Raw genomic sequence first — 13685 nt, 5'->3', positions numbered from 1 at the left:
TCAGGACCCTCTGCCAGAAGAACGAAGGACCTGTTGAAATTAAACAGATATCAGTTAAGATGGATGGTAGGATTACTTACTGGACACTGCCACCTAAAAGGACACCTTTTCAAACAGATAACCCAACCTGTGAAAGGTGCCTACAAGAAGACGAATCAGCCACACACATCCTGTGTCATTGTGAGGCCATAGCTTATTTAAGATTTTGTCACCTGGGTCAGTTCTTCATGGAACCAAGTGACTTTTATGATGCCCACATAATTAAAGTCCTACATTTCATTCGAAGTGTAGGATTAATAAAGGGTTAATCCAAAGGGGAAGCACAATAGAACATTGAAGGTCACAGTGCAAGAGCTGGATTTTATGGCCAACTCCTTACACACCCACACACATATATAGTAGCCAGCTTCCCAATGAGGAGGCCCAGGTTCTATTCTAGGTCAGGCCATGTGTGATTTTTGATAGACAAATTGGTACTAGGGCTAGTTCTCGAAGTCCTTAGGTTTCCCCTGTGAGTTCTAATTCCAACAATTGTTCCACATTCTTTAATCAATCTAAAGCTATTTGGTCTGAATATGGACCCCAGCGTTAAATAACCAACTAAAATAAAAGAACAGGAAATACACTGAAAGGCCATTAAGCATGGTGTGAAAGGAATAGAAAATGACATGGCCAAATCAAAATGGTGAGGCAGTTCACGGGACATGTGCAACATTTTATTCCATGCCTGCAAATAAGACATTGATGCTTCTCATGACACTGAAATAAAACTGCAGGTATGCAGAAACACGAATAATGGAAGTGTGAGTGAGATGAGGCACCAGTATAAGCTTCACAGTCAAAGATGTACATTTAAAACTTTGTTAGCAGTGTGTTGCTTTGAAGCCATATTCCTGATTTCAGTGCTAGGAATTTTATAATATGGCTGTTAGTATTCATTTAAAATACAGAAGACTATTTACACATGTCGTTTTGAATACATAACTTCTATCAAGGAAGAAAACCAAATTCTTAAGCAATCCTGGCCATACCAGTTATGATGCTGAGGGCCTCACACTAAGCAATTCACTTGAAAATTTTCCATGCAGCAAGAGCAAGGATTAATTACAAAGTAGATAACTTTAGTCCAGTATGACATACAGGTTTACAACACTTCAGTCTTTATTCGCCTTACATGTTTCGATTCAAAAGAATCATCTTCAGAGGCGCACCACTATGAGCAGGAAACACTTTCACATAAGATGTTTTAACATTATGCACTTAGGTTATGAATAGTGCTCACTACATCATAGTTTGCCCTATGCAGCCACGTTGACGTGTAGATTTACGTATGATGTTTCGTTTAAGCATATTTGCTGGGTATTCGATTGAGGTTTCCCACTGCACGCAATGTGATGTTCACTTTTCCATAAAATAGCTTCCCTATGTATTTAAAATTGTATTAAAAATCTTTTGTATGTAAAAAATTAGTTATTATGTTAAAAATCGTGAACCAGCATTGGGTCATGTTTTTTCTTCCGGATGGTAGAAGATGTCAATTATTTCTCTTGGTTGTATGTTCTTATTGTTTGTTGTATAGTTTACGTGCGTGCTGTGTCATATGTAAACCTGTATGTCATACTGGACTGAAAGTTACCTACTTTGTAATTAATAGTGTGATGGACCAGAATGAGACAAATCAAGGATTAATTATTCCATTCTGGGATAGCTCAGCCAATATAGTGACTAGGCATAGCAGGAGAAAGAGACTTTCTCTCCACAGCCGCTGAGTATGGGGACTATTTCCCTGGGGTAAAGCGACCAGGTCATGAATTTGACCATTCACCTCTATCTCGTACCGAAGTTAAAAATGTGTGGAGCTATACCTGCATTTCCCTGTATGTTGTCATGACAAGAGGAAGGGGGGGTTAATTAAGCACAGGGACAGCTTTACCTTTATCTTACATTATATGAGTCTAATATCAAATCAGTTCCTAGCATCTTTAATTCATCTCTGTAATACCGATACCACAAACCTGAAACCAATTTTAAACCTCAGTTTTGTGACACGTCCTCTCCATATGACTTTGGCACTGTCCCAATTTCAGAACTGTCATTACTGAAACACCTGAAATAGTCATTAAATAATTAAGTAATTCTGTGGAACAGAATCCATCTTGAGAAGTTCATGGTTATGTAGCTAGTCAAAAAATGTCCTACCTTTATGAAACCCAAATTTTTATTAGTGCACCCACAGCTTCCTAAAGAGTTTACATTTAGTGAGTAAAGGCATAAAATTTAAGTACAGGAATATTTATAAAGCATTATTTTTACAATTTGCATAACATATAAAGAGTTTCTTCATTGTGCAAGAATACAAACAATGACATGCATCATGTAACATGTTATAATTGATGATGCAGATAAGTATATGTTTCATAGCTTTAAATTAACCTTAAACTGTAGCATGATAACTCTGTATTAGTCAGTTAAAAATATTTTTTGTGCCATGTTTAAATTAGCTGAAAGTTACATATGCTTTTCTCTTTGTTTTAAACCTGATATAAAATTTGTGGTTGTACACATTGTCAAGTTCAAGTCTTGGTTGATGTATTTACATAACATGTGTAAGACAGATGTTGATTTATGTACATTGTAGAATATTTTATGTGGTGTTAAGGTTTGGATTGTTGGAAACCTGTAAACCCTAAAGCAGGAGGGTGGTTCTAAATTCTAAAAATTCTTGGAAATCACAAAAACTGTTTCTAAAGAACTACATAGATGAGTTCTTCACAGTGATATCCAGTTATTTCTGCGTGCTATAATCATCACCATGAAGCTATCAGAAAATGGGCAATGTCTCAGCCCATTTCAGTCTCACTCATCCAGTAATCTCTTCAGATGTCTTTCTCAGTACCTTGGTCAATATGATCGGTAATTCTTTAATAGTTTAGAGAACTCTTTGCATTATGCTAGTGTCTCAAATCCAATTTGTGTTATATTTCGAATATTTGTTTGATATGGCTTCTGTTTTGAATTCTTTTCATTTGTTTTCATTACTTTTGTGGTCTATCCAAGTGTATTTTGCCATTCATAAAGTTTGTTCCAGGAGCTGCAATTCTGGTTTCTTGCATTCATTGTCCAAAGTTCATTTCCGTTTAAAGGTGTCAGTAAACCTAAAAATACTAAATTTGTATTCTGTAGTGTTTCAGGACTTTTCATGACTTAATATTTGTGTTGAGGGGGAGCTGGGGTAGCTCAATCATCATAGCAACGGGCTGCAGGCTGGACAGCCGGGGTTCAACTCCAGGCAGGGGCAAGAGTTTTTTCTCTACTCCACAACATCCAGACCGGCTCTGGGTTATTCCCAGCCTATTCAGTGGGTACCAGGGGCTCTCTCCCCAGGGGTAAAATGGCTGGGGCATGAATCTCACCACTCACCTCCATCTAGTACCGAACACAAGAATGGTGGAGCTATACTTCCTCTCCCCACGTCTTCATGGCAGGGTGCCTAGTTAATTAATCACAGAGACAACTTTACCTTTATCTTTAACAGCTGTGTTGCCCAGGCCTGTTACTATTGAAAATTAGAATGTGCCATAAATTTAATAAATAAATAGTACTTCATTACAGATTACAACATTTGAAACAGAGCTGGCTGTAGATATGGCAGCCAGGTAATCCCTGGACCACAGAAGTGAGGCACAAAATCAGGTAATTTTTACACTTTTCCTTCAGATATAATTGTCAGCACTATGACTGAAAACAGATTTCTTGAGTTCCATATGTTACATTATTATTTAATTAATAAGAAATTTACAGTGGTTAGCAAAGTCATTCAATTGCAGAATAAATGGCTGGAGTCTGATTCTCTGCTGGGACAGATTTTCTCTCTGCAACCATACTGAGACTACTTCTTGGGCCCAGTCCACTTTATCCAGTGGTTTATGGGAACTTTTTTCCCTCGTGTAAAACAGTGATGACAAGAAACTGAATACTTACTTCCATCCAGTGCAAAGGTTAGGAATGCATGGGGTTAATCTCTGCTTGCACAAATATCGTTATTGCAAATTAATAGCATTCATGTTAATTACAGGACAGTGACTCTAAATCTGGAATACTGTGTTCCATAAATTGTAAGAGGTGTGGAACTAGTCTTCAGATCATCCCTGCTTAAGGGTTAGTTACAATAAATCTTAGTTTATTCCTCCATTCTACAAATAATTCTGCTGGTGGCAACTCTGATTAACATTCTGTAAGAGTCACTGGTCTGACACAAGGTTAGTCTGCCCTGTAGATCACCTGCAAAACATCTATTTCATTTCATTTATTCACCTTCCATAAATCCGGTCAAGAGTACATTTTCATGCTGATGTGGAGATCGTCCTAAGATCTAAGTCACAAGGAAAGCAGAATGTAATTATTTCACATTACATAATTTTAGTACGAAATTAGTAAGGTGTTCCCAGGTAAGTTGATTATTATGAAGGTTTCATAAAAACATGTGATAACTTGCATACAATAGCATAGTTAGCAGTTGAAAATTCAAAGGATAAATATGGCAGTTGCCATCTCTAACTGCAGTTTCCACAGATAATTCATCATGGATCCACTCACAGACATTATACCTCTTTAGGGACACCAAAATCACAATTTCACTGAGTATGAATGTAATATGCTTGAGATGTTCTGGAGAGGCAGCTTGCTAGAATAATCATGATAATAAAATTCCATGGGTACCTTTTTCCAACAAAGGTCAACACTGTAATATTGATCGATGACACTGCCGTTTATTGCTGCCATCTTCTGATCCTATCACAACTAACTGATATTTAGTTTCACATTTGATTTCCATGGAAATGACAAACATTACAACAAACACTGCCTTGCCTAATCTAATTATATATTGATTATTGAACACCTGCATCCTGCAGTGACATTCATGTGAAAGTTGCGAGAAAATGGAAAATGATCTGGTGGTGACAACTTCAGTTAATATTATATCAGCTAGGAAACAGAAAATGCTGTGGAAGTAGTGAGCTGACCAATCTGTGAAGTTGCATTAAAGATTGTACTGCATATCTAGTGATAAGCTAATGCAGCGGGGCACTCAAATACAATACTGTGAAACCCCTTACACTTAAACATACAACCCTTCAAAGCACAGTGGAATCTGTATGTGCCATCTGGTTTTAACATACAAATTCGCCACAGTATATGTATGGATAAAATAAGATTCCAACAATAAAAGGTGTTTATTTCCCTCAACAGCATCAACTGATTGGCCTTCATAATAGAGACATAATATTTTCTGTGACAGAAATGAATAAAAAACTATTAACATTAATGATAGCAGAAAGTAATTTGTTTTGTTTTTAATTATTTTAAAATACATAAATTTATATTTGTGTATTGTATTATCAGGCATTAACTACTTTTGTCAATATTTAGTGTTTTTATTTCTATGTACTGGGTATGAACGAGGATTCTGTCACAGAAAATATGAGCATATTACTAATGCTGTAGTATAGTTGTGTACATTATGAAAACCAGGCATGGAAAACATGTCTTTACTTTTGCATCCTGTTGTGTAAAATGGATGGTCTCCAGAACAAATCTATAGAAAACCTGGTACAGTTTGGCAGGCTAGCCTTGTGTATGACTTTCTCTTACTCAAAGGCAAAAAGATGTACAGATATAATAATATGATAACTAAGTGTCTTATACAGAGAATGAGAGGCATTGCTGTCCCATTGTTGTTTATCGCTGTGCAGATATACGTATCCTGTTATCTTCTGCATTGTAACAGCAAACTTTTCTACAAATCAAAGTGAATCATATGTCTTTGTATTGCCAACTTTTTCTATACTGCAAGATCCATATAAAAGTGCCACAGAAATGGCATTATTAAAAAGAGAATCTTTGTCTTTCTACACAAATATGAAAATCAATAAAAAATAAAAGCATATAATTGCATAAGATGGTCACATAATAGCTGTAGAATCAGATGTGTGTATGGGTAATTGTGTGATTGTTTTAATGTGTCAATGAGAATTAAAATTTATTTAGATAAGAAATGTCTGGTAATTCTGTGTTCTAACCTACAATTTTTATACCTCAGTCCTTTTTCCACCTTTACCTCTCCTCCACTTGCCATTAGAATGAACTAGATATTGAATTACAGCTCTTCTCTCAAAAATGGCATATTCAACCAATGGAACACATATTTTTATATTATTCTTGGAGTTGGATGAGACTGAGTCCCTTGGAACTACAGCCATAGATGGACATCTTGTACCATCCCAAGATGATATACATAGAGAATCATTAGTGGAATGATAACTGAGAGGCAAAGACTGACAACTTCAGAGGAAAACATAATTAAGCATATTCATAAACTTAATTGTCTTTATGTCAGGACACACAAAATCATCTTGTTCCAGCTTGAGCTCTCCATAATAAACACAAAGGGAAAAGCAGATTCTGTTTATTTCTTGCAGTTCTTTTATATGTACTTAGGCCTTCATCTTTAATGAAAACACAGCTCACTGCTGCTGACTTACATGTACAAATCGGAACAAGAAAATATTTTGCCCTAATGTGGTTAGCCTAAATTTTCTCAGCTATGAAATATCATCAAATCTTGATGCATTTCCTCGGACTAAGTACAGATCTGCTCTTTATATATATATATATATAGCTTTAGCTACTTTCACAGATAATGCTAAGCTACTCTACTAACAGATTCTCTTGAGAGGTGTGACATCTCAGGACTTGATTAATGTGTCATCTGTCAGTCTCCCAAAGGAAGCAGTAGAGGGAATAGCTATTCTAAGGTTTTCTTCAGTCTTAAAAGACAAATGCTTTAACAATGATGATAAGGGCACAATTTATTTCCAAATCATTCCCAATTCATCAGACATCAACAGCTTCCTATAATACCGATTTTGATACCACATAACCTCAGTAGTTTATGAAAACATGGTAAATGTTCCTTTTTTTCATTTATTGGCCTGATTATCAATTTGAGAGATGGAATCATTACCCTTGATGACCATCTGCAAGGTTACAGCTTCACTGTCATAGCTGTCATAGCTACAAGCATTGACACAGCCCCCGTAATCAATGTTCCATTACCCAACTATCAGAAAACATTTATTTGGAATCTGGGTTTGGAGAGTCCAGCAAGTGCCATGTATGACCCTACAACACGTCATAAACAAAAGATTTTAAAAGTCTACAGTAATACTGAAACCACTAGTTTTTGAACAAATTTTGTATTATGCCATGCTTTCCTCTGATATTAACCAATGCTATCAAGCAGACAGAGAAATTATGTTAACCATAAAGGAAGCAATGGAAAAGGATGAGGGTCAAAGTTTATTTACAAGAAACCAGATCTTATTGGTATAGCAGTAAAGTTGAAGTGAGGGTGGATTAGGAAATTTCTTCAGAGGTAGTTGTGAACACTTTATAATGCATAGTACCAATGCTGTCCTCACATCTTTATTCATATTCATGGTTATGTTCTATATTGGCTTCTGTGGGTTTGAAAAGTTTATATTATTTGGTAGAGCTTCTCTAAAGTTGTCTGCCTCCTTTGCAGCTGAATCAGGATGTGGGCTATAGCTGAAGAAACGTTACCTATCTACCAGAATACATGGCATCACAACCCAGAAAACAACAATCTTGTTACTACTGAGATAACCTCAAATTTCAGAATGATAGCGACAGTCTGGAACAAGGCCCGTGAATAATATTATTATGTATGTCATTACCATCATAATTACCAAGAGACAGTAATCTTCAATGGTCTTGTGGATTTCATGTAGTCTGATAGTTCCTCCTACTGGACTACATGGTGCAACATTGCATAAGAGAGGGCTCTTTAACCGCTGATATGCCTGCATGACACATTTCAGTTTTCACGAGGTCTATCAAATGCAGTGAACTATGCACCACCATAATTCCACAATTAAATGGTGGCAAAAAAATTAAATTAGAGAGTTTTATGTATAACTGTTTAAATAATTTACCCATGAAGGAATATATTTATTTCTATGGCCCTACAAAAGTATTTTATTATTGAAATTAGCAGAAAACTGAAACGTTTAAATTGACACTATATAATATTGATATTGACAGTATTGTTAAATAACCAACTCAATTCCATAACCATTTAAATCTCTGCCAAAAGTAAATTGTGTAAATGTTTATTTATATACATTTTTATAACTATACATGGCATGAATGCGTTTATAATTTTTGGACAAGGATAAGCACTGTGTACTTAGTTCTGTACTGTGGCATTCTCAAGATCTGTTGAAATGCACTTGAGGTGCTTATTTTTTACCATTTCCACTTACTTCCAGCCAGTGCTCCACCAGAAGCGACTCTCAAAATCTTACGCGGCCGATTTCCACTGAATCTGTGTCAGCTGGACATGACATGAAATGTCACTTCTGGGCGCCATGCTCTTCTGTGTTATGGGTGTACAATTTTGTGTTAATTTCTGTTCCAATCACCATTATTCCTGCAACAGTTGTTTAACTTGTGATTGTGAGAGTACATAATTCGTGACAACATCAATTCTGTACCCTCCTGTTGTCTTCTGATTTCCTTTCCCCCTCTGTGAATCATCCTTTACTATTACAAATGTTTTTGGTTGTATATCAGCATCTTGTTCATGCACTTCACTTCCTCCCCCTGTGTCACTTAATGTTTTATTCTGTGCATACTTTGCGGTTATTGCTTGTATAGTCTCTTTTATCTGTTCAAGGCTTTCAGTATTTATTTTTATTTTCTTTCCATCTCCCTGTTCTATATTCTGTTTCACAATGTATTTCTGAGCAGACTTATTTCCGGCACCTGCTTTCTTGAACGACACTTGCCTTGATTCAGATTTTTCTTGTTTCTCATTTACTTTCTCTCCAGTATTCTCTTTCTCTGTGATTATTACTTTCATTGGCTGAAGTTCTTCAAGAATATTCTCTGCTATTCTCTTCACTCCCCCTTTTTTCATTGGTTGCTGTTCTTCAAGGGTATTCTCTGCTATTCTCTTCGCACCACCCTCACTCAAAGTTATTTTCTCTTTTAAATTCTTTTGAGGACTATTCAGTGATATGTCCCTGGACTTCAAAGTTGCTGGTTTTGTAATTCCAACATGGACTTCAAGATCATGATAAAACAGCTGGCATCTTGTCTGAAATCTTTCCTCACAAGTAAAGCACTTATATGGTAGAGGTATCACTTCACTTTCAGATGATGTCATTGGTTCAGCTAAGTCCACTACTTCAGATGGAGTTTCTTCCCCTGAGAAGCTGGATTCAAAATGACCCTTCCCTTGCTGTAAGAATGCATTCTCTTTGTCATTGTATTGAAGTTCACTTTTAGAATTCTGGTTATCTGAAATAAACGGCTCTTCATATTGAAGACATGCGTTCTGGTCACATTCGATTCCTTCTGTGCTGGAAGTATGTGTCTGTTCATTCCCAACTTGCCTCTGTGATTTTCTTTCCACGTTGGAAGTGTGTGTGTGTTGAATCCCATCTTGCTTCTGTGACTTTCCCTCCATGTTAGAAGTGTGTGTGTGTTGATTCCCATCTTGCTTCTGCGACTTTCCATCCATGTTGGAAGTGTATGTTTGTTGATTCCCACCTTGCCTCTGTGATTTTCTTTCCATGCTGCAAGTGTGTGTTTGTTGGTTCCCATCTTGCTTCTGTGACTTTCCCTCCATGTCGGAAGTGTGTGTCTGTTGATTCCCATCTTGCTTCTGTAACTTTCCCTCCATGTTGGAAGTGTGTGTCTGTTCATTCCCAACTTCCCTCTGTGATTTTCTTTCCACGTTGGAAGTGTGTGTGTGTAGAATCCCATCTTGCTTCTGTGACTTTCCCTCCATGTTAGAAGTGTGTGTGTGTTGATTCCCATCTTGCTTCTGTGACTTTCCCTCCATGTTGGAAGTGTGTGTCTGTTGATTCCCATCTTGCTTCTGTGAATTTCCCTCCATGTTGGAAGTGTGTGTTTGTTGATTCCCATCTTGCTTCTGTGACTTTCCTTCTATGTTGGAAGTGTGTGTGTATTGATTCCCATCTTGCTTCTGTGACTTTCCTTCCATGTTAGAAGTGTGTATTTGTTGATTCCCATCTTGCTTCTGTGACCTTCCCTTCATGCTGGAAGTGTCTGTTTGTCGATTCCCATCTTGTTTCTGTGACTTTCCTTCTATGTTGGAAGTGAGTGTATGTTGATTCCCATCTTGCTTACATGATTTTCCTTCTGTGTTGGAAGTGTGTATTTGTTGATTCCCATCCTGCTTTTGTGATTTTCCCTCCATGTTGGAAGTGTGTGTTTGTTGATTCCCATCTTGCCTCTGTAATTTTCCTTCTATGTTGGAAGTGTGTGTTTGCTGAGTCCCATCTTGACTCTGTACTTTTCCTTCCTTGCTAGGAGTTTGAATTCCAATATTGGAAGCATCTATTTGTAGATCCTCTTCTTGCTGTTGTGAATTGTTTGTGTCACAAGCTTCTGTCCGTGGATTTGTATCATGTGTCTTGGACTCATGCACATCATTTTTGGGACTGGAAACTTTCTCATGCTGATTATACTTTGGTAATGGCTTCTTATTATGGCCAATTTGTGATATTCCAACATGTTCATGATCTCTGAGCTCATGTGAAAACAACTGATGGACACTGAGAAATATCTCATTACATTGCTGGCATTTGTATGACTTAGGTGCAGTACACTGTGAGCTAGCAGCAAGAGATGTGGTTTCCTTTGAAGACTGTTGGCTGCACTGTACTGGTTCTGGTATTTGTTCCTGACACTCAACTACTGATGCAGCCTTGTTCTGAATCCTGAAATAAGAGACATGCATTTCACATTTTCTACAAACAGCTGAACAGTGCAGTATCTTGTCCAGGAGCTTATGTACTACAGTGCATGAGGGTTCAAACATGCCTGGACACTGAGCCTCAGAGGGCCCCCTTCTGCCTTTAGGTATCCCAAATGTAACTGTAAATATCATTAATTTTGTGAACATGTCATCTTACTTTCAATCATAAAGAAATAACTTTAAAAAAAGACAAATTATTATAAGAAGGTGGCATGAAAGTAGTTTAGAACTGTGTCTAGATCTTAAGTTTGCATAATTAGCTTCAAAGTTCTGTTACTGCTCTTATTTTGTGTGTACAGTACTAAGTAGCAACATTCTGGAGTCAAGGTTAGCAGCGGGTGCAATGAGGCTGTGAGATATAATTATGTATGGACATACAAATTCTTAAGATTGTCATGGGTCTCCACAAAACTAGTGGTCCTGCCCTTCTTAAAGGTAGGCCAATGCATTAAGAATATTATGAATATATTATTCCTCCACAGATGGTATCTCCATCGTGAACTGCAATGCAGATGACAATTGTTGGCTACTTTCTGTGCAAATCATATTGATTAATAATTATTTACGCTTATGAAACACATGCACACTTGCCTGAGGTCAGTTAACATAGCCTTCACTCTTTACTACTTTAAGATATGCATGGATACTGTTAATTAACTAACAGAATTTTGTTGGTTTCCTCTATTAAACAGCAGTTGTTCCTTATATCTTGTTTAACAGCACTCAAAAGTCTGTATGGCTTTGGCTTTCATGGACTAGGCTGCATCAAATCTTTACAGTTTTCAAACATTTTGGCAAGCTTGGCAGTTGTGGGAACAATACACAAAGCAAAACCACTTCCATAGTCAACTCTGAAGTTGGCAAGTGCAAGGTCTTCTAAAAAGGTAAACATTCAGTGTTTGATGTGACCTTGCTGAGAACCCAAGTCACACATTAAGCTCCACTCTTAAAAGCCAAAGCACTAAAATCAAAATTTGATGTCAAATATTCTGATCTACTTAATATGTACCTACAGTGCTACAATCCAGGGGGTAGGGATTCTGAAATCTCAAATTATCTGTTTATGGTGAGCATAATGATCATTCTTACCATCACAAAAATGAAATCTTCACTTTGAATATGAATACCTGTTTAAACTTTCCAGTATGAATGAAACATCCACATCATGTGAGTAATGATTAAATATGGTTGGCACAGCATTATACCCAAGTTTTCTTCTCCGTTCATTCAAAAAGTAATGTCTTTCAAAATGCTCTGCACAAACGATATATGATGTATATAATTCGTACACATCTTTGCTCAAGAGATCCACTCTTCCTAAGTTCACAATCCATTCCCATGATCTGAAAAGAGGCCAATATTAGGGACAATTGCTCAATTAATTAGCATAGTGAAATGAATGCTATAAATATTGCCTCTGTTACCATAGAGCAAGGGTGCATGCAGTAGCGTAGTTGGTTGAGGCACTATGTTACAAGCCGGAAGGTCAAAGGTTCAAGTCCCGATGAGGTCATTGGATTTTCTTTTCAATTGACCTAAACCTTCCAGCCGCACTATGGCCCTGGAGTCGACTCAGCCTCTAACAGAAATTTGTACCAGGAATATTCTTGGGGGTCAAGGGCGGCCAGCCCGTAGGGGTGACCTTACCGCCATCTGTGAGCCGATTGTCTAGAAAATGTGGGAAACTCAACATCTCACAACTCTATGGGCCTCCACGGCCTGCTACAGGATTACCTTTACTTTTTTTTTGCTTTACCGTAGAGCAGGCATGTCCAAATACGTCGATCGCGATCGACTGGTCAATCACGGGACGATTTTTTATCGATCTCATAGGCATATAAGGAAATTATACGTGAAAAGCATGTAAATTCACTTGTAATATAATATTATTATATTCAGATTTTGAAGGGAAGATACGTGTTAAAGTAGTCTGTACTTTCAATGTTTGTTGCTTTTACAACAAACATCATGTGTCGTGTTATTTTTACCAATATTTTTGTTCAAAGCGAGGTACGATGATAGGAGGGGGTGGTAGATCACTGGCAGTTTTGACACTAAAAAGTCGATCACAACCTGTTTGAAGTTGGACATGCCTGCCGTAGAGCAAACAATGAGTTGCTTTAAGGTTAGGCGTACACATGAACTTTACAGACCTTTCCGAATTATTAAATGGAAACCGAAAAAACTTCAAGTCAGGTCTGTTGGTTTTACTGTTTCGACAATTAATTGCACAGCAATAATTAACCATCTTTTTAGATTAAATAAAACTAAAAGTAAAAGAAATGCACAGCGCAAGCACACTACCACTACCGTCCGTATTTACATTGTTTTGTTTTCGACTAAACAGCTGTTTTCATGCAGGATGACCAACAAAACGTCACCGAAAGTAATGTAGGGTCGCGTCGGTTCCCATACGAAAGACGTGTGTCCGGTATAGAAAATTGGGGTGCAAACCTGATATTAGGTCACTGTCACAAACTTTTGAGGAGGTGGGGGAGAGACCGTAATTGCGTTAAAACAAGGGGAGCAAGGGCGTTGTTTACGTACTGAGAAGTAACAAGCGTTTGGTGGTGTTTCTGTTTTTCGTAGTTAATGTATTAGTTACTTCAGACGAGCTCAACATTTTCTGTATAATGTGTCCGTTGCTATCTGTAAGTGACGTTAATTTTTAAGCTGCTTTGGAATTGATCACAGTAAGACAAATAATGGATGAAATAAAATAGTTCCCCAGGTGAGGCTCGAACTCACAACCCCGGCATTTCTCGGATACTGTCATATAAGTACCGTGCGCTAACCAATTGCGCCACTGGGGAAT

At 37.3% G+C, this 13685-nt stretch overlaps 2 protein-coding genes, 1 long non-coding RNA gene and 1 other non-coding gene across 6 annotated transcripts in view; 2 read left to right on the top strand and 2 right to left on the bottom strand.

Annotated features, from left to right (window-relative positions):
* Positions 1-3455: 3455 nt before the first annotated feature.
* Positions 3456-8300, top strand: LOC117283071. Its single transcript, XR_004514074.1, has 2 exons — positions 3456-3693; positions 3828-8300. It is a non-coding gene; the product is annotated as an uncharacterized LOC117283071 (long non-coding RNA).
* On the bottom strand, positions 8177-13216 carry LOC111874210. The gene is made up of 3 exons (XM_023869513.2): positions 13024-13216; positions 11998-12213; positions 8177-10832 (listed from the first exon to the last, which is right to left on the bottom strand). Exons 1-3 carry the CDS (start codon positions 13116-13118, stop codon positions 8507-8509), a joined length of 2637 nt encoding a protein of 878 aa, XP_023725281.1. The 5' UTR covers positions 13119-13216; the 3' UTR covers positions 8177-8506.
* The window catches only part of LOC111874211, an 83249-nt gene continuing 80850 nt past the window's right edge, over positions 11287-13685 (top strand). Inside the window, exon 1 of one of the 3 annotated variants that reach the window (XM_023869525.2) lies at positions 11287-11305. The gene's annotated coding sequence lies outside the window, so the exon portion shown is untranslated. Of the gene's footprint in view, positions 11306-13288; positions 13602-13685 lie in introns of those variants that run through there. The other 2 variants (XM_023869517.2, XM_023869519.1) reach the window with 2 other exon arrangements.
* Positions 13594-13683, bottom strand: Trnai-uau. The gene is given in 2 exon segments: positions 13594-13629; positions 13646-13683. It is a non-coding gene; the product is annotated as a tRNA-Ile (tRNA).

This window comes from Cryptotermes secundus, unplaced genomic scaffold (genome assembly GCF_002891405.2).
Source record: "Cryptotermes secundus unplaced genomic scaffold, Csec_1.0 scaffold26, whole genome shotgun sequence".
Lineage (NCBI taxonomy): Eukaryota > Metazoa > Arthropoda > Insecta > Blattodea > Kalotermitidae > Cryptotermes > Cryptotermes secundus.
Note: the sequence above shows the minus strand (reverse complement) of the source record. Positions and strands in the feature narration are given on the sequence as shown.

Coding starts and splice junctions, on each gene's coding strand:
- LOC111874210 (XM_023869513.2), bottom strand. CDS start 13,118: ATGGTTAATTATTGCTGTGCAATTAATTGTCGAAACAGTAAAACCAAC. Junction 12,214..13,023: donor CCATTTAATAATTCGGAAAG/GTCTGTAAAGTT, acceptor GCCTCTTTTCAG/ATCATGGGAATGGATTGTGA. Junction 10,833..11,997: donor ATACTGGAAAGTTTAAACAG/GTATTCATATTC, acceptor CTCTTATTTCAG/GATTCAGAACAAGGCTGCAT.